Here is a 19,377-nt window from a genome sequence, read left to right as displayed (position 1 = left end):
CTGTAGCTTTGCATTAGCAGGTGCAGAAGGTTCACTCCTCTGCATCTCTAGACAGGTCTGGGAGAAAAATGTGTCTGAAACCAGGGGAAGACCCTGCCAGTCAGTGTAGACAGCAGTGAGCTAGATGGATGAAATGGTCCGACTCAGTAGGCAGCTTCCAATGTTCCTATGTCCCAGCCTCCCCTTCCTGGCCTCATCCTAGAGATAGATAATTTCTGCACTCCTGCATTTGTGTTTTGTTTTTATCCACCTACAAACAATGCTATTTCTTCTTGTCTTGTTCAGTTCCTACTGCGCCTTTTTATAAAGAGAAGCAGCCAAAAATCACGACTAGTCGCCCTTATCTCCTCCCCTCGCTGCCCCTGCTTCAACTTCTTATTTGCAGGGACCGGGCATCTGTCTGCGGCTTTCCTAACATTGCCGGACTACAGTTCCCATCACCCACTCCGGTCTCCATGCCACTCCCTTGCGCATGCGCGGTCTCCTCGCGGCCCCTCGTAACGTAGACGCCTGTTACCATGGCCGCGAGGCCTCAGGACAACGCGCCGCTTTCGCCGTTACCATGGCGACGGCGAGGCCTTGTTTACTCCCGCGGTTTCTACGGCGCCGCGGAGCTGACCGGGCCCGAGGGAGAGGAAACATGACGGCGGAGCTACTCCGGGCTCTGCGTGGTGGGCCAGGGACTCGCTGCCTGTCGCTGAAGGCGCGGGGGCTACGCTGCCTGCCGCGGGGGTTGGGGAAGATGAAGGGCCTGGAGAGACTGAGCTTGCGGGACAACAGCCTGCGCCGGCTGCCTCAGGATATGAAGGCTCTGGGCCGGGTGAGGCGGCCCAGCAGATCCTGCGGTCGACTAAGAGGATTCTGCGCCATGGGGCTCCATCCTTCCATCTCTGGAACCACTAGGGTTGCCACCTTTCAGCCCCACCCCCCCAGCCCTGCTCCTGTGCTTTTCTGACAGCGCCTTTCCCACCGCGTTATTTAGCCTATGAACCTAGCATGAAAATAAAGTGGTAGGAGTTTTCTTCCCTCAGCTGCTGGTAAAGAGACAGTGCAAGGTGTGGGGGGCATTGGGCAGGCTGGTCAGGACCTGTTCAAAAGCCATCCCTATAGGTCTAGGTTAAGGTTACCAGATTTTTTTCAGTGAATCCGGGGACACTTTTCAACTTCAGTGTATTCTGTATGGGGACTGATTTATAAATCAGGGGACTGTCCCTGGGAAACAGGGACATCTGGTAACTGTAGTCTAGGTCCACAGTGGTTCCCAACCTTTTTTAGGCCATGCCCCACCTAAGCATCTCTAAAATCCTGACACCCCCCTCCCCAGTGACATATAATTCTTCTTATTCAAAAAGTGAACTCCTATTCACGTGGAGGAAGCCAAAAAGGCCATTAACTGTTAATAACTCATTCTTGAATTGCCCCCCTTAAAAACAAATTGCCCCCCTGTAGACCCTGTTGAGAGCCACAGGTCTAGGATAAGCTGTCCAGGGCAATCACTACTACTGTACTCAGGTGGCTTGGGATCTGTTCTGCATTGCTCAGCAAAGATGGGGGTGGTGGTGAAATCTTCATTGGGGGAAAAAATATTACAAAACATCATCCTAGGGCAGGCATGTCCAACAGGTAGATCGTGATCTACTGGTAGATCATTGGACATCTGTGGTAGATCACTGGTAGAACACAGGCTCCCCCCACAGAACAACTTTGGCTCCGCTAAAACAAAAGCTGAACAACTTAGAGCTGAACCCCTAAAAATGGGGTTTCCCTCCTCCCTAAAAAAGCTCAACAACTTTGAACTGAACCCCCCCAAAACGGGGGTAGATCACTGACAGATTTTAATTCAGAAAGTAGATTGCAGCCTCTTGGGAGTTGGTCACCCCTGTCCTAGGGTTTCCAGTTGTGTTGTGGGCTTTTAAAACAAGAGGAACACGTGGTTCTTCTGTAAGTGAGATTGGGCTTGTTCCTTCCGAAAAACCTTTTTTTAGAGCATTTGGGAACTGTAGTGCAGCTTTCTTTGAACAATTCTGTGATTTGTCTTTGCGACAAAATTTTATGCCACTATCAAGTTTTAGATTTCTAATGGAAAGGTAAAGATGCTATAATCTTCATGGTCATAAATAGAGGATGCAAGTGTTCAAAGATAACACTTTCAGGCTCCATTGGTTTCAGTGACAGAGATTTAAGAGCTTTTTAAAAGCTCTGCTTTACCTTTAGAATCAATGGGGGTTAAGGGTGCACAGCGTTTAACTGGACAGTGCCCTTAGTTTCTGGGTTATTTATCATATTAAATTAGGAGAGAACTGGGATCAAGTAGAAGGCATTGACTGAACAGCTGGATTGGGGGTGGAGGGAAGGGAATAGTTCTTTACATCTTTCAATCTAAGCCTTTATTTTTTATGGGTCATAAAAGTGGTTATGGAACTTTTTATGACGGACTGAAACTTGGCAGTAGTATAATTCAACCTGGGACTAATATGCACTTTTTAAAACAACATTTTAAAAATGTTCTGGGAAAACTCAAATTACTTCAAAATACTTTCACAAAGCCCCATGACTGTGGCACGAAAGTGTGTATTTTTCCACAATTGTAAAATATTTATACTTCATGCTGAAAGCAGTGTTGTTGAAAGTGCTGGCTATACCACAATACATAATTATTTTGAGTAGCACTGTGCCAGCCTCTCTTCTCGGAATGGGTGCAGTCCTATCATGCTTTCTCCTTTGGCATAATGGCATATAGTGGATTTGTATGGAGAAGTATTTGGTTCTCTTTGCTTCTTCCTAACTCATGTTTTGGAAGAGAAAGAGATACTTGTCTCATCATTTCAGGATGCAGTTTCTGATAGGATTCCAGGCCTACTGTTTAAAGAAGGAAAAGTTAAAATTCCTAGTGAGTGTATTCAAACTCTTGGGCACAACTAAAGCAAGTAACTTGGATGGATCAAACCTAGTTCAACCAGCTCTGTATAGCCTAACTAATTAAAATCACAGCATATTACAGACAGAAAGGAGAATTAGTGCAGAAAAGTGCTTACAGAGAAAATGGCAAAACCACATTCTGTAGCATAAGGTACACTGCAAAAGCACAGTGTGATCTGGTGAAATATGCTATTTTAAAAATAATATTGGATTTAGGGTATTTATTTTCTTAGTTTTCAAATAAGAAACTGAATATAATGGACTGAAACTGACTAGATTTCCTCATGTACAAACATGAGCTGTGACTGTTGTCATAAAAAAGAATGGAGATTTAGGATTCTAGAAGCCCAGCAATACTACAACAGGATGTTGTGTAGCATAGTAGTGTCTTAATAATATGTTTGTGTGTGTGTGTGTGTTTGTTTGAGGGGGTTTACACGGTGCTGAACATTATATTTGGAATTCGGTTCCAGTATTACTGGGTATGTTTTCAGCTTTAAGTTAGTATTTAATAGCATGCATTTAAGTAAATGCATTAAGTAAATTCAAAACCACGCAGTGCAAGTAGATAAATAGGTACCGCTCCGGCGGGAAAGTAAAAGGCGTTTCCGTGCACTACTCTGGTTCGCCAGAAGCGGCTTTGTCATGCTGGCCACATGACCTGGAAGCTGTACGCCGGCTCCCTTGGCCAGTAAAGCGAGATGAGTGCCGCAACCCGAGAGTCGGTCACGACTGGACCTATTGGTCAGGGGTCCCTTTACCTTTACCTATTTAAGTAAATGAATACCATCTAGGCTCAGGCCATGCTTTGGGGCTTCCCATATGCATATGGTTGGCTGCTGTGAGAACAGGATGCTGGACTAATTGGACCATTGGTTGATCCAGCAGACTCTTCATATGTGCCTGATGTTTTGATGAAAGAAATGATGCAAGGCTGTTTAATTAAATATTTTATTATAGTTGAAGGTACTAAATTTGGGAAATAATAATTTTGAGGAAGTTCCAGAGCAGCTGAAATACCTCAAGTCTTTGCAGACTCTTCATTTGTTTAGAAACAAGATCACCAGAATATCACCCTTAATATTTGGTAAGCTCATATCACATCCTGCTCAAAATCATTTTATTGTGCAGTGTATATAATGTGACATGTAATATATTCTATTGTAGAAATTCTTCTCCATAAAAACTTACAGTTGATAAATCATGTTTCTGAATCTATGCTTGTTATCTCATAAACAAGCACCATTGTATTAAATGGGACTTACTTCCAGTTTTTAATTAAAGCGCTTTTACCCAACCCTTCAGCCAATGGAGGACCTACAGATATTCATAATATGGCAGCCCCTCCTCTCCTCTTTTCATGTTGACAATCTGAAAGACAAGGCACAGCAGGAAAAGTCATTCAGAGGGGAAAGGATTGTAGCATCAGTGAATCAAATTGAATAAATTTGTGTATGAGCAAACCCTAATAGTTTTGGAGAAAATACACTCTTTTTAGGTGATGTATACACATAGTTGTAGAAGATACCATCTTAGAAAAAAACATTTATTCTTTTGAGATAAGGCAAATTTCTAAGATGGTGCCAGTCTTCTATGACACTTTTTAAGGAGTCTACGTTTAAATGTTTTTAATAATCTTATTAAACATTGTAACCCTAAATAGTCTCAGTTCCCCAAATGTATGGTGTTTGTAATTATTATAAATTAATATATATTAATATATATGTAACTGCATGGGGACGCGGGTGGCGCTGTGGGTAAAACCTCAGTGCCTAGGACTTGCCGATCGTATGGTCGGCGGTTTGAATCCCCACGGCGGGGTGAGCTCCCATCTTTCGGTCCCAGCTCCTGCCCACCTAGCAGTTCGAAAGCACCCCTAAGTGCAAGTAGATCAATAGGTACCGCTTTATAGCGGGAAGGTAAACGGCGTTTCCGTGTGCTGCGCTGGTGCTGGCTCGCCAGAGCAGCTTCATCACGCTGGCCACGTGACCCGGAAGTGTCTGCGGACAGCGCTGGCTCCCGGCCTCTTAAGTGAGATGAGCGCACAACCCTAGAGTCAGACACGACTGGCCCGTACGGGCAGGGGTACCTTTACCTTTAACTGCATGGGCAATCAGTGAGATTTAGGCTGCTTATGACATTGTAGCCAAGTCAACAAACCTGCTTTCTGTTCTCATTTTGTTCCCTTGCTGTCATTCTGTCCACACTGCCCTAGGAGTAATTTCCCTTTATTTAGGAGAACGTTCTTGCAAGTAACTGTATATAGAACTGGACTGTTATTGTTCTTGTTCCATACGGTGGATTATCCTATCATTGATTCCCATGACTCTGCCCTGTCACCTCCCTGAGGAGATACTTCCTTGATCTCCTTTGGCAACACTTCATATTCCCCTTGAAACCGTGTACTGTACTTACCTAGTAACCAAATGGAATGATCACCCATGTTACATTGTTGATCAATAAAAACACACACACTGTAATGACAAAAATGGAATGCAATGACATTAAAATGCATATTCAGGTCTATATAGATAATATATACTTTATCTTAAAACTGTCTTTACAGATGGATTGCAAAATTTAGTACTCCTCAATCTGAACAACAACCAACTTCGTTATCTTCCTCCAGAGATACAAAGGTAACTACTATAATTTTGAAGTTTTACCTAAGCTGCCTATACCATTATTTGTTAGTATGAGACATAGCATTTGCCCATGTTTATCTGGGCAAAAGGTGTGATATATTCCTTAATACTGAATGGCAAAAACAATAAAATATAGCAAGTTATATGCCTTATTTTGGTTCCACACTTCACACTTTTTGGACAATAGCAGCAGAAAAAATAAAATAACACCAGTGCCCTCCCCAGTCATCCATTATACTTTTCTTTTGTTTGAGACTCACTAGCTGTACTAAAAATTGCTTCTGTTCTGTCCACGTTAGTGTTACATCAGGTAGACCCAAGTTCTCATTTAGTCACATTAGGATTGCAAAAAGGCTCCTATAGAAATCTTAAGCTAGATATTTAAACATAATGTTTTGTAGTATTGTACGCTTCGTAGGGTTTAGGTTCCATCCCTGTCAGCAGCCATTCCTTTATTATTATATATTTATTTATACCCCACTTGTTTCCTTGATGGGAATCAAGGCAGCTTACAAATAAAAACAAGAATCACTAAAAATATATAGAAAAACAACAATAATTAAAAACAATTAAACATTTAAATAGAAATAAAACCATATACAGTACATATATAAAATTTGTTTTAAACATACAAATAATTACAGCACCAGCCCTTTCATTCAAAACAGTCAATTCCCAAAAGCCTGTTCAAAGAAGATCTTCACCTGCTGGCAGAAGGACAACAAAGAGGGAGTTCCACATTGAGAAGGCCCTTTCCCAAGTCCCCATTCCTTGAAACAATGCCAGGCCTACTTGCTCTTTTGATGATAAACAGTTACTTATTTGGCTGCTACATCTTCAGTTGATTGTGCTTAGTTACAGGGTTAACTCTTACCTATGAGAAATAGATAAACTCTTACCTATGAGAAACGTAACTCTGACCTATGAATTAAAAACTACCACATTAATTTTGAGTTTTAGTGCTTTTTTCTATACCTTTATTGGCAGTAAGGTGATTGAGGTACATTCACTTGATAGACTAATTAACAACTTTTAATCCTGTTTTGTATTAAAATCTATCTAGATGCAGATGTGTAGACCAACATTCACTGGTAAACATACAAAAGAAAAATAGAGTTGGAGGCTTGGAATTCTTTGTTCCTTTCATAGGCTTGAACATCTTGAATGCTTGAGTTTAGACAATAACCAGCTGCAAAAAATTCCCAAAGAATTCTGTTATCTCCGAAAGTTGTGTGAACTCCATTTGTTCAACAATTCCATCACTGCACTCCCTGAAGAGATTCAATACCTGAGAAAACTCAAGATCTTGATTTTGGCAAGAAATCAAATAGAAGAACTTCCTGATGTGAGTAGTGGTGTGCTTTGAAAACTGTCTTCTTGAGACCAATACAAAAGTCATAAGCAGTTTGTACAGGGATTAAAAATAATAAAAAAATTAACCACCTTGTGTTGTGCAGACTGTTTATAGCCAGTTAGCACATCATGGTAAGCCATAGTTAATGGTTTACTGTGTGTGCACCTTAGCTGATTTGCTCTTTCTTGCTCACACTGGGAAGAAGCAAGCCACAATCCCTGACTTAACATTACATCTGAACCAGTGATCATGCTTTATTTCACTCCCAGCAAACAACAGTCAGTAAACCAAGAACCACCTGTGCCTATAACTACTACTACTGCTGCTGCTGCTGCTACTAAGAGTAGAATTTAGTTAGCTACAACCTAGAATCTGTTATGTGTTGCTAAACTAAGAAGGTGGAGGGAATTCATATAAGCACATTATTGATATTCACCATATGGGAAATGCTCAGCCCTGAAAATACCCTAACATTACAATATATCAAGAATTACTGTGGGTGGATTAAAGGAAAATACATTTTGCTTTGGATGGAACCTCACCTTGCCTTTCTGCTTTGCTGCCTGCTATGCCCAGAATTGCTTTCCAAAATATCACTGTGATATTGTGTTTCTCTTCCTTTAAATCCCTCCTTTTCTTTGAAGCCTTTAGCAGAACCACCTAGTTACCATTCACTACTGAAACTAAGGGCTTGTCCACACTTCCTCTTGTCCCGCTGCTTTCCCCTGGGGAAAACTGCTCTTTAGCGCTCAGTCAGAGCAGATGGCAATTTGGGTTTTCCCTGGTTTGCTATTTCTTCCAGTCTAAGCGGGTTTTCTCTTGGAAAGGAGTGGGGCAAGGGGAAAACCACCTGGACCCATGCCTAGTAACCACGAGTCAAGCAGAAAACTGCTTGGACCCATCCTTTCCAGGCATGGCATAAGCAGAAGTGTGAATAAGCCCTCTGCCTAAGTAAGTGCAAATAACCTACATACATATTCTTTCCCTATCTGTCTCACCTCTATCATCTGTGTCATCTTTTGTTACCTTCTGTATCAATTTTCAATTTGTAAATATACCGCCAGAGAGGTAAATATTCTAAATTGTTTTAATACCAACTAAAATCTAGTCCCTCTTAGAATACTTTTTCAGCTTTTCCTATATGGTTTTTATTCTCCCACTTCTGACAACTGTTTTATTTTTGTCCTTTCACTTCTGATTTCCGAGTCAATATAATTTACTTTAATGTTGCTAAGGCTCCTTTGGCTTTTACTAAATTTATCGGTTTTCACTAGGGACTTTGCAAATTGAAGAGGCTTAGAGTTCTAGATGTAGCAGGAAACAATATCCAGATCTTCCCAACAGCAGTAAGTAGGACTATTAATAGATCTCTTCAGTGGAATAATCTGTACATTATGAAAATTAGTAAAATGAATTTCAGAAACATGAAGCAGGAATGTGTTTTTAGTAATATGCTTGTATTAGTTATAAAAATGTACCTGATTTGAATTCTTGTTTATGTGGATTCTTCCTGAACTATGCTGGGTAGTTGAGGTTCACCCCAAATTAGCAGGACCTCTACTCAGTTTAGGGGAATTCTTCCTTCTGCCACCAACCTTTTGTGCCCCATCCCACATTGTTCAGAAGGGCCCCCCAACCTACTGGAGAGGCTTTGTGGGTGACACAGGTAGTGCAGGAGGGGGCAGGGAGGAAGGGAAAATGAAGGGCCAGAAAACTTTCATTCCATGACCGTCTTTAACTTACCTTAAGATCCATACCAGCAAGAATAGTCAGAAAATACTGGGGTGCAGCTGCTTAACAACCGTATAATATGGATACACAATAAAAAGTGATTGAGCAAAGGGTGGCAATTCTAGTAACTGGAGCAGCAGTCAGGAAAGTTGCCCAATGTGAAGGGCAGTATGCCTACAGCTCTCTGGACCCCAACCCTACCCAGTATATAGAAATGCTTACAGAGGATGTTTGAATGCATGCTGCAATAATATCAGCAAACACCTGAGGGCAGCACTACATAATGTCACACTGCTCAACTCAGTTTCTTACTAATACAGAAAAGTTCCCCCGTAGAAAATAATTTTCTTGAATATTTGAATGTTCAGTCTTTGCATACGGTTTCACAATATTCCAGTTTATCTGACCAACAGCTTTTAACCACAAAGTGATTTCCTACTGCAGGTACATTACATGGCAAACTTTTTTTCTTTTTCTTTTTCACAACTACAACTATGTTTGCTGCTGAAGCATGGACAGCATCCCCTTGTGTTCATGTGTGTTTCATATATTTGTGTACCTGAATATATCACGGCATTGTTGCAGAAAGCACTCGTTTGATACCAGCATTAAATGTATTTGATGTGTAATGCAAAGAGCTACCATTAGACATTAATGACTCAGCTTCCCTACCAAAAATGACCCTAATATGAGGTAGTGTGTGGTAGTTGCCTAAGGCAAGAGATAATAGGTTCCATTAAATTTTAGTAGAGTGGAAGGCAGAGGTCTGGCCTATAGGGCACAATCTAGGAAAGGGCTTTCTAAGCAACATCAAGATGAACAGGAATGTGAACTAGTACTCTGCAACATCCATTCTTTTCAGCTAGGCTTATACAGGAGAACCTTCTGTTATTTAGGGTGAAGAAGCGGGCACCATTTGTGTTTCCTGCTTTGGTCCAGGCCTGTTTCTTTACGTTAGCAAACTCTACCCTGTTGTGTGAAGCAGTGAATTCAACATATCATGCTGTACTATATGTACTATTCCCGGTGGAAATAGAAGAGTAGCATGGTGCAAGTCATGCGCAATTTCAGGGGTGTCGAGGCAAACTGAGTCATTCATAATGGAACTATTAAAAACGATACTGCTAGCAAAATAGAAAATACATCTTTAACTAGCAACAAACAACTACTGAAGAAGACCAGAAACCATCTGTAAGCATAAGAAAACCTGTATTTAGGAATTCAGTTTCTGAAACTTGTTTGGAGATACCCATCTATGAATTCAAGTAATCAACTTCAAATTCAAGATATACCATTTAAATATAAAGTTTGATTAGGTATGATTTGTTAGCAGTACTTTTCTAAAGGGTTCTTTTTATGGTATTTGCTTTATCTACTTCTTTTGATGAGTTTATCATTCATAATGGAAGCCACTATCCTTCCACTTGTTAGAAGTGGCTTTCTAGTCTTCCAGCTGACATCGGTGATGGACACAATAAATTCATCTCTTCCATTTGAGAGCATAGTAGAAAATACTAGTGTTCTCATATGCATACATTATACTTTTACATGTGCAAAGGCCCTTTTCTAGATTATTTTGGCTCTACTTTAAAAAATTTCAGAAGGAAAATATTCAAAAAATTATGAAACTCCAAACAAGCATGTTATCAAACCAAATAGATTTTGGAACTAGAACGCCTTCTTGCACCTATCATTTTACATGTACTAGAATTATGTAAATTAAAAGGAACGAAAGGTTGCAAGTATTTTGTAATGTAAACAGTGCGTATATTGGCATAAAAATATGGCTCTTTTGAACTATAAAACTCACCTAATGGGGGTGGGGGGAATGTAAAGTTTGTCTGTGAGCCAATTTGTATTTGGGCAGAAATAAAGGATTCATTTTTTTAAAAGGATATTTGCAGCCAAACAGACCTAGATTTAGAAAAGAATTGAGTATTTCTCCCAATGGAAAAAGAATTGGCACTATCCACACACAGCTGAGTACATCTAACTTTTGAAAGGTGGTCTTGAGACTCTAATGTGTGCATTAAGATGCAGTTAGCCCCTAAGTCAGTTTAAGAGGCAGAGTTAAGCACTTCAATATTCTAGCATTTAAATAAGGGGTTTGAAAGTGTTGAACATGTCAGTTTTATGGATATTTGCTCTTAACTAACATTTTTTTTGAGTTCAATGCAACTTCCTTCTCCCAAGTAAGTATGCATAGAAAAATTCCTTAGAACCATGTCAGTGCTGTTTAATTTTGTTACTTTAAAAAATATTCAGAGAGTTCTTATCACACAACTGCCCAGATTGAAGAATTGTGCTTTTTGCAACAGTTAACTGCCATTTATGCTTTGCTGAAAATGCAAACAAATACCTAGCCTTCTATATCCTGCTGAGCCTTTTAAAGGATTGTTGGTATAATCAACCTAAATTTAAGCACTTTTAAGTCCCACTGTTTTCAGTGTTAGCATATTAAAAAACTTTTCCATTGAAATCAATGGGCTTTAAGAGTTTTTACTTTGGCTGGATTAATAAATATCTGCTAAATTCATTGTCATGAACAGCTAGTAGTCATTTTTTATGTGGAACCTGTGCTAGCTATAGAACTCAAGAGTTCCAAACTTACTGATCTGTTCTTCACTATATTTTATGAGAATGAAATCATCTTTTGACGTTTCTTGTAAAGGAGATTTTGGATTACACCTCAGAGATTCTGTCATAGTTATAATTTGAAAAAAAAAAAAGCTGTAAGAAAGTGATATATTTTTATGGTGATTGCTACAAACTATGTGACCCAGAATGCAATTGCCTATTCACTCATCTTGCCCTGGAGGTATGAACTTTTTAATGTCACAAAATCTCAAGCTTTCATTTGTGGAAAGACAATAAAAGGTTTTACAGATATACCAGCTGCACAGAATTCTCTCTCTGTGTTTATACGTTTAATACAGGTGTTCTCAGTAAGTCAAGGTCTTCTAGCTTTGCTTACATTGAGTAGTTGCTTATATAATATCAGCAGAATGGTTATCTATCGATTTACCTATCTTTGTATGCTCTATCTAATAAAACATTAGAGTTAGATAAGCTCAGGTTGTTTCATGAAACCACATAGTATCAAATTAAGCTAAATGCAATATTATTAAGCAAATTTCTATTATGCACTTCCTCTCAAAGGAGCCAACTTAATATTTGCTTATGTAGCATATGAACTTGTGATTTAAAATAATTTTTACTGATTTGTCAGTCGGAAGTATTCATAGACCAGAATGTGTATAAGAGGAATAGTAATCATTACAGAAGGAACAAAGAATCAGTACCATTTATTTCAAGATGGTTTGTAAATTACTTAGAGAAATTTCATGAAACCATAAAGAAAAAATACATTCTTGGATGGTTTTCCAGCAAACAGCACAGTGTGTCAGGTCCCTTTGGTAGCTCTAGAAATCAAGTGTTAAATAACTCAGCTTGTTACACAGTTGACAGTGGGGATGGCCTAACTATGAATAATTTCTTCCAGATCCATTTGAATAGCTTTTTGTCCCTGGTCTAGTTTTATGGTAAACCCATTGCACATAATGGACTGCTGGAAAGTCCTGTTGCCAAAGTCACCATGCCCTGTACAGTCTGTCCTGCCAAAGGGCTGGAAAATGGGTAGTGGCGTTGTCTTGTTCTGTGGTAAGGTGAGGGTCAGGCTAGGTGCAGAACAACACAATGCTAAGTAGGCTCAGGTGGGATGCAAGCTGAGGTGAGGCAAGGCTCAGTCTGAAAGCAGAGGAAGGCAAGGTGAAGTTCAGGCTGGATGTGAATCTCAGACTGTGTTATAGGATACCACTTCAGCAACAAAACCAACTGGTAGCAGCTACATCCCAGTTGTTAGCCCTGTCTGTACAGCAGAGCTTTCCAAACTTTTCCCTGTTGGTGACACACTTTTTAGACATGCATCATTTTGCAACACAGTATTCAGGTTTACTAGCAAACCAGAGGTTAAACTAACCCCTTTCCAGCCCTGGGAGGGGCATAGGGAGCAGTCATATGACACACCTACACGCTGCAGCCGACATTAACATGTCATGACACACATTTTGGAAAGCTCTGCTGTAGAGGAAGGTACTTCTTCAGTTGAAGGGTGCCACCTGCTATAGTAATGTCCTGCTGCAATTAAGCCTCTGGTCTCTCTGGGACTTCAGCAATGGAGTCCTCTGAGGACAGCAGTGCTTAATTTTTGGACTGGAGGGGCACCAGCTGCAGACTTTGATTAGACCCCTCTGGTGCTTACTTTTTCTTTTTTAAAGATGCAAGTTTAAACAATGAATGGAACATGAAATAGTTTGGCCCTGATTTAGTTCACAGGGACTTTCTTCCAAATCAGTATGCCTATTTTTGCAACTGCAATCAAAGTCTAATACTAAAGCAGCCAGCAGTATCAACATGCCAAGCTGGAGATCTCATGGGGTAGATGCTCCTGCCTGACCTCGCTTTAGAATAAGGGTGGCTAACCTGTGACCTGAATTTGATCTGCCAAGCTACAGGAAGTTGCCTGCAACTTTTATCTGATCAGGAGATAAAACACCCTGCCTTCTCATTGGAAATGACATTTGGTAAACATTTTGTTGAAAGTATTGATGTTTCCTGTATTTCTTGTGTTGTTTAAACAGATGGAAGATCTTGAACTGGAGGAACTTTATTGTGAAAGTAATCCATTGCTTCAGAAACATCCAGTTAGTGCCATACAAGAGGAGGACATTTTGACTCTTAAGGTTACTGGAGAAAACTTTTCAAAATTATAGATAACAATGGACTAACTTAAGTCCACAGATTTTAGTGGGTCATCTCTGGGTATGACTTAGTTGAATACCACCCTATAGTTTAAAAATGACTTTTTCAGATTTCAGAGTAATGAAATCCTTGTTATTCAAACCATTCTATATAAGCATTCTGTATTCCAAGATAAAGTTTTACTTACTAAAAATGATCCTTAGTCTGGTGGGCAGAGTTTGAAATTAAGTTAATTAAAGTTTCAGGATTCTGATAAATTGTAGTGATTTCTTGGAAAATAATAATACCGGTAGATGCTATGGTGGAAGCCAATCACTTTCCAACAGTATTTAAGTACAGAGGAAAAAAAGTTAATAGTAGCTGTTTCTACCCGTTCCTTTTAAAGAGCACAAACACTGAATGAACACTGTTTCTGCCCCGTCCTTTTAAAGAGCAAAATGTTAGTGAAACCTATGCAACTCTCCAAAGATTGAAAAATGGGGAAGATATTTAAAATCACATACAAGAGCACAGTTCTATATAACAGCCACAAAAAAGCACTGAAAGGCACAGGACTGTAACAACAGTATATTAATGAGAAGAAGTTTTCAATAAGGTAGACAATGTGTATATTTCATGAAGACTTACAAAGAACCATATAGTACAAAAATAATTGTTACTGCATTGAATGATGCTCTAAGCAGCTGAAAGCAGACCAGCTTCCTGATAAGGTCTGGTTTTGACTCTTCCCCAGATGATAGCACCTCAAAAACATTTCAAGGCCCTGAGTGTGGCGAGTATTGGGACAATGTCTTAGCTTAATGCCTAGCCATGTGTCTTGGAGCTCTGCTGTGAACTTCTGAACTAACCTGTAGTCTGATATGTGTTTGGGCGTTGTAGTGAATTTTGGAATAAAGCCTTTAACAATAACCAAGCTGAGAATTTGAGCACCACATCCACAAGTGGGTCTGTGAAAAAATGTGTCTGTGAAAGGCTGCAAATGTACTTTATGGCTATGTATATTGTGTGGCTTCAGCAAACTGCATCTCAATTGCTATAAATAAATTTGCTTTTCTCTTACAGTGAGCCATTGTATATTCCCATAGGATTCTATGGCTACTCTTTTTGGTTCTGTTTGAGTTAATGATTTTGCAATGAGTAATAAGTTAAAAGCTAACTTTGTTTTTTAAAGACCTTAACACAAATCTAAATTTTAAAGAAAAAACAGAAATTATTTCCAAATTCTATAAAATTAACCTCTTTGGGGTGGGGCCTGCATATATCTTTTTGCAAAGAGCTCAGCGAATCATTCATAATTACAAAATAAGTATTTTTTGCTGGAAAAAAAGCAGAATGGAGCAATCTGAGCATTTTCAGGACATCTTTGACAAAAAGGATTAGCTATTTCAGTATTAATTTGAGGATAGAATTCTCACTCAAATTGTAAAATAACAGATTAATTTGGAAGCTTTAAAATTGATTGCATCTTGTAAATAGTTATACAAATAGCACTGAATTCTTTAACTGGCTGTCTGTGGGTAGAAAAGTCTAGCATGCTTCGTGAAATCAATAAGCACTCTGTCAGGAAAAAGGAACATGTTCAGATAGGAATACAGGGAGCTACCATCTAGCTCAGTATTGTCCACACTGGCTGGCAGCAGCTCCCTCCCTCCAAGTTCCATCAACAGACAATGATAGAAAAACGTCCTTCCTGGAGCTAGATTTGAGTGTGGCACCTGATCTATCCTTTACAATAAATTCACAGTGCCTCATGGTTACCGCACGTCTGGGGATAGAGAGAACAACTCTTTTACCCCTATCAGGCAGACCCTTTTGCAAACAGAGCTGTGCAACTTGGGGTAAAAGGCTACAAAGCCCATCTGGATAAGAGATTATTAAAATATGGAGCCATATGCTCACAGAGTCTCCTGCTAAGTGTCCGGGGTTAAAAGCATTCACTTTGAGGTTCTCTTGCAAGTCTTTTGAATAATATAAGCTATTCTGTCTTTTTAATCATACAGGAACTAACAGCAAGATTTATTCTTGATCAACTGGAAAAGAAAAACTTTAATTTACATAGGGCGCTAAAGCAGAACTTAAATGCACAGAAGATGCTTGCCCATAAACAAGAATGTGCTCAGTGCAGACGTGGCTTTCTGGGCATGTGGCTAGAATGTGTACAGTTCGTGGATATAAGACAGGTAATTTTTCCTGAATCATGTATTATTTAAAGCTGGATTCATTGCATATCCAGACTTTTGCTCGGTTCTGCTTCGGCATGTTTTCCACAAGCACCTTCAAAATCTATTGTTTCTTTTTTGCACGTGTGCATTAAAAATTATTGAGTCCCAGTTATAAGGAGAATATTACTGGTTCAGCATTTGGTTTCCATCAGTGGCCAACCATCTCCTATCTAAACTATTTCAGCTTTCTTTGTTTTTTAATACCACTTCTGCTGTTATTTATTCATTCACTTATCTCATCTGTAATCTCGTGTTTTCTTTGACTGAGTTCCATTTGTTTATGTAATTTGTATCCCACCCTTCCTTCAGAGACACATTTCAGCCTCACAAACTCATGACAGTGGCCCCTGAACCTGATCTGGCAATTAGGTGAGACCTAGGTGGTCACCTAGGCAGGGTCAGTGGCCAGTTTAAATGTGCCACGCAGAACCTGAGGGTTACTTTTCTCATGCAGCACCCTTCTGCTACATCTCAAACCAAGATTTGTCATTCCAGGTGTTATACCAAAGCAGCTGCAAATAATAGGTTCTTGGTTTGGTGGCTACTCAGAAACCCTGGTTTGTCTGGTGGCATTGTTTTAGATATCATAAAAACCACAGGTCTGAACCATCTCTGGCTGTTACCATAGGGTATAAAACTCAGTACCTCCTCTTGTGCACATGCAAATGTCAGTAGAAAGATGTCGCCTTATATGGGAACCATAACTTGATAGCGCCCGCTGGCAGTTCCACTACCATGGTGAGAGGGTCACTAGGGATAGGACACACAGATTACGCGCCCCCCCCCCCAAGACTGCTAGGATTAATCTCTGGACTAAGGGAGGACATAAGATCATGGAAGCTCAGAAAGAATCTCTACATAAAATATTATGTTTCATAATAGAATCAATATTTCTCCTGGGTAAGGTCTCTGAAAGGACACTGCATGATGCCCTTTCTTGAGGCTTGTGCTGAAGTGGCAAATCTGACACTGTTTCCTAACACCTCATCAACAGGGTATAACATCTTGATTTTCAGTTTCACCGTCCTGCTCCTCCAATTACTAATTTTGAATGCCATCCAGTAAATTAGCGTTCCCTTGACTCCTGCTGGCCCATTTCCCCACCAGATTACATAGCGCTGGATTGTTCTTCGCAGATGTAAAATTCCTGCTGCCTTTCTATTTAGAGATAAATGTGCGAGGGCAACTATAGCTCTGACACAAATGTTATTAATTTTAAACATCATTTCAGCCAGCTCTTTGTTGTTCATTTTGTCTGAGCGAATCTGAATGTAAGGGTTGACTGTGTTGTGTCAGAGAGGTTCATGAGGACCCCTACATCGCTACAATTTATAAAAATGAATATGCTCTGTAAAATACGCTAACAGTTATGCTGTTATATTTTCCCCTTTCTTTTTAAAAGCGAATGAAGACTAGCAGAAACTTGGAGCTCTTACCTGTCAAGGCACTTCTGTGCTCATACAAATGCTTTAATCAGAGCGGCCATGAACTCTTTGGGATTGCTGTACCCTAGAGCAAGCAATAAACCCAGGATCTCACCCAGCTGGCAAGTTGCAACTATTTGTGACACTCTTAAGAACGGAAACAGAACATAGCATTTTGTGCTATATCCATATTCAATGTGAAATACACAGTTGTGTTGGAACAATGGTGGCAGAGAAGTGATTTAGTGGTGGGCAGGAATTATTTCCTTCAGCTGTACAGTTGGTGTGTTTTGGCAGCCTTGACTCTCCTTCTGAAAATGGATGAAGTTAATGGCATTGTTTAACAGTGAGGTAAAAGTTTTATAATGTAAACTCTAACTAGCCTAGGTTACTGTGGTTTCTTTTGGCTTCTCTGTTATGATCCATGCACCTTAATCTGAAATTCTGATAAGTGTTTCTCCCCCCCTGAAGATTTAGGGTCAGACCTTAAAACTGCAAAAGAACACATTTAACGTGTGTCCAGTGATTACGTAGTGCTTGATTTCCATTATAAATCCTGTTTTCTAGAAGTTTATAACTTGGCTTTAACATTTGGCATGCATAATTTTCAACACAGAAGAAAATGTGTTGGAGCGTTTTTAAAAAGAAAGGGAATTGGTACATATTAAGAAGGATTTCTTTGCTCATAGGAACTTTGATTATAAGAAAGCTGTGTATCCTGGCAACCTTTGGAAAAAAGAACATTCCATGGAGAAGCAAGCAGTTTGATAGGACGTTCACATGCTTGCTTGCTTTTCCACTTTTATTTCTTTGCATGTTTTATCTTCAGTGTTTCCAGTGCTATTTTACTAGAAAACTCGCCTTGTTCTCTTATAATGGCAAAGGTGCCCACCTGAGAGGTGCCGGAACTGAAAAAAGGTATTTCTATGCTGCAGTTCCTCCTGGTTTGCAATTTGCATTCTCATCTCATGTAATTAATTGCAGTGCTACAGAAAACAGGGCTGTTTCTTAAACTTGATCCTAAATTTAAGCATGTGGATTGACTTTACCGTTTACATACAGAGATCATTCGTGTTCTGATCTAAACAAAGAAAGATGTATCTAAATTTGAAATAGTAAGTAGAACCATGTACTTCCCTAAATTGCAGATATTTTGTATACGACTGCCCCCCCCCTTTTTAAAGAGAAAGCATTCTCTGTAACACAGTTACTTGGAAATCAAGCGAAACTCAAATGAGTTCCTAGAATGAAACTAGTGACCACATTCAAGACAGCATTCAGCATTTCAGGTGTAAACCCCAGCTTAGCACACCGCTCATTTTCAAGAAAGCTGTAAAAATGTGTTTTCTGTCTTGAAGATTGAGACATCAGAATGAAAGCTGATGTCAGCATCTAGAATACTGTTCAGTTTTTCAAGTACAGGCCCCGGCTTGCACCCCGCCTCCCTTGACAAAGGTCAAGGGTGTGCAAAATAGATTAGAATCAGCAGGGCTTTTTTCAGCTGGAACTTGCCAGTTCCGGCACCTCTCAGGTGGGCAACATTGCCATTATAAGAGATGTTCTCTTTTTCTAGAAAAATAGCACTGAAACAGATGTCTGAAGTGGAGACTCTCAAACACAGTTCTTCACTAGTGCATAATGATTTCAAAATGTAATTGCATTTGTCAAGTGATAGTTACATAGAAACAGCACTTCTTAGGCAGTATGTTTTAGCTTACAATATGGGGAAGAATAAAGACCCTGTTTAAAATATTTATTGGTACATGGTATTATCTGAAAACGCATCTGATACTTGCTTTTTCTGAACACAGTTGTAGTGAGCAAAAGGATTCAAAAAGGTCTATTGATTCAACTGTCAAATAAATAGTACTCTTTAGTAAAAGCAATGTGACCAAAAAGGCATTTGACGTTTTATTCAAGTGGAAAAACTCTTCAGATTTATCCTAAGGATGAATGAATGGTTGAAATCAGTGGTGCTTTAGTTGCAATACATTTATCTCATTGATTGCCGCATCACTTGAGTACAGGTATCGGATTCAGAGTTAGTTAGCTTGAAAAGGTATCTGAAGGAACCCCAGCCCTAGAAGCAAGTGTCTACATTTTGCAACTTGCCATAATATTTTGTTCCACAAAGAAGATGCCTGTGCCAAATACTTTTCTGGCTTATCCTTGCTGAGATACCATGAAAGCTCATGACATCCTTTTCAGTTACAATAGGGAGCAGTGCTTGTGTTTTTTTAATCCACCCTTTTGCAACAGACCAGAAACAACTTGAGAAGAACTTTCACATTTGTTTACATTTACTTGAGTTTTTCAGTGGC

The 19,377-nt window shown here is 39.6% G+C and overlaps 1 protein-coding gene across 2 annotated transcripts; it reads left to right on the top strand.

Moving 5' to 3' along the window:
• Positions 1-457: 457 nt before the first annotated feature.
• LRRC69 (leucine rich repeat containing 69) lies at positions 458-18,808 on the top strand. 2 transcript variants are annotated; one of them, XM_081013535.1, is made up of 8 exons: positions 458-820; positions 3,880-4,006; positions 5,486-5,558; positions 6,714-6,909; positions 8,193-8,264; positions 13,290-13,391; positions 15,411-15,590; positions 17,035-18,808. In XM_081013535.1, exons 1-8 carry the CDS (start codon positions 473-475, stop codon positions 17,143-17,145), a joined length of 1,209 nt encoding a protein of 402 aa, XP_080869661.1. In that variant the 5' UTR covers positions 458-472; the 3' UTR covers positions 17,146-18,808. The 2 variants fall into 2 exon arrangements, with proteins under 2 accessions (XP_080869661.1, XP_080869662.1); XM_081013536.1 differs by lacking the exon at positions 8,193-8,264.
• The last annotated feature ends 569 nt before the right edge of the window (positions 18,809-19,377 follow it).

Source organism: Podarcis pityusensis (assembly GCF_964106645.2).
Source record: "Podarcis pityusensis genome assembly, chromosome: 7".
Taxonomy (NCBI): Eukaryota; Metazoa; Chordata; class Lepidosauria; order Squamata; family Lacertidae; genus Podarcis; species Podarcis pityusensis.
This window is presented reverse-complemented; position numbering and strand designations above follow the sequence as displayed.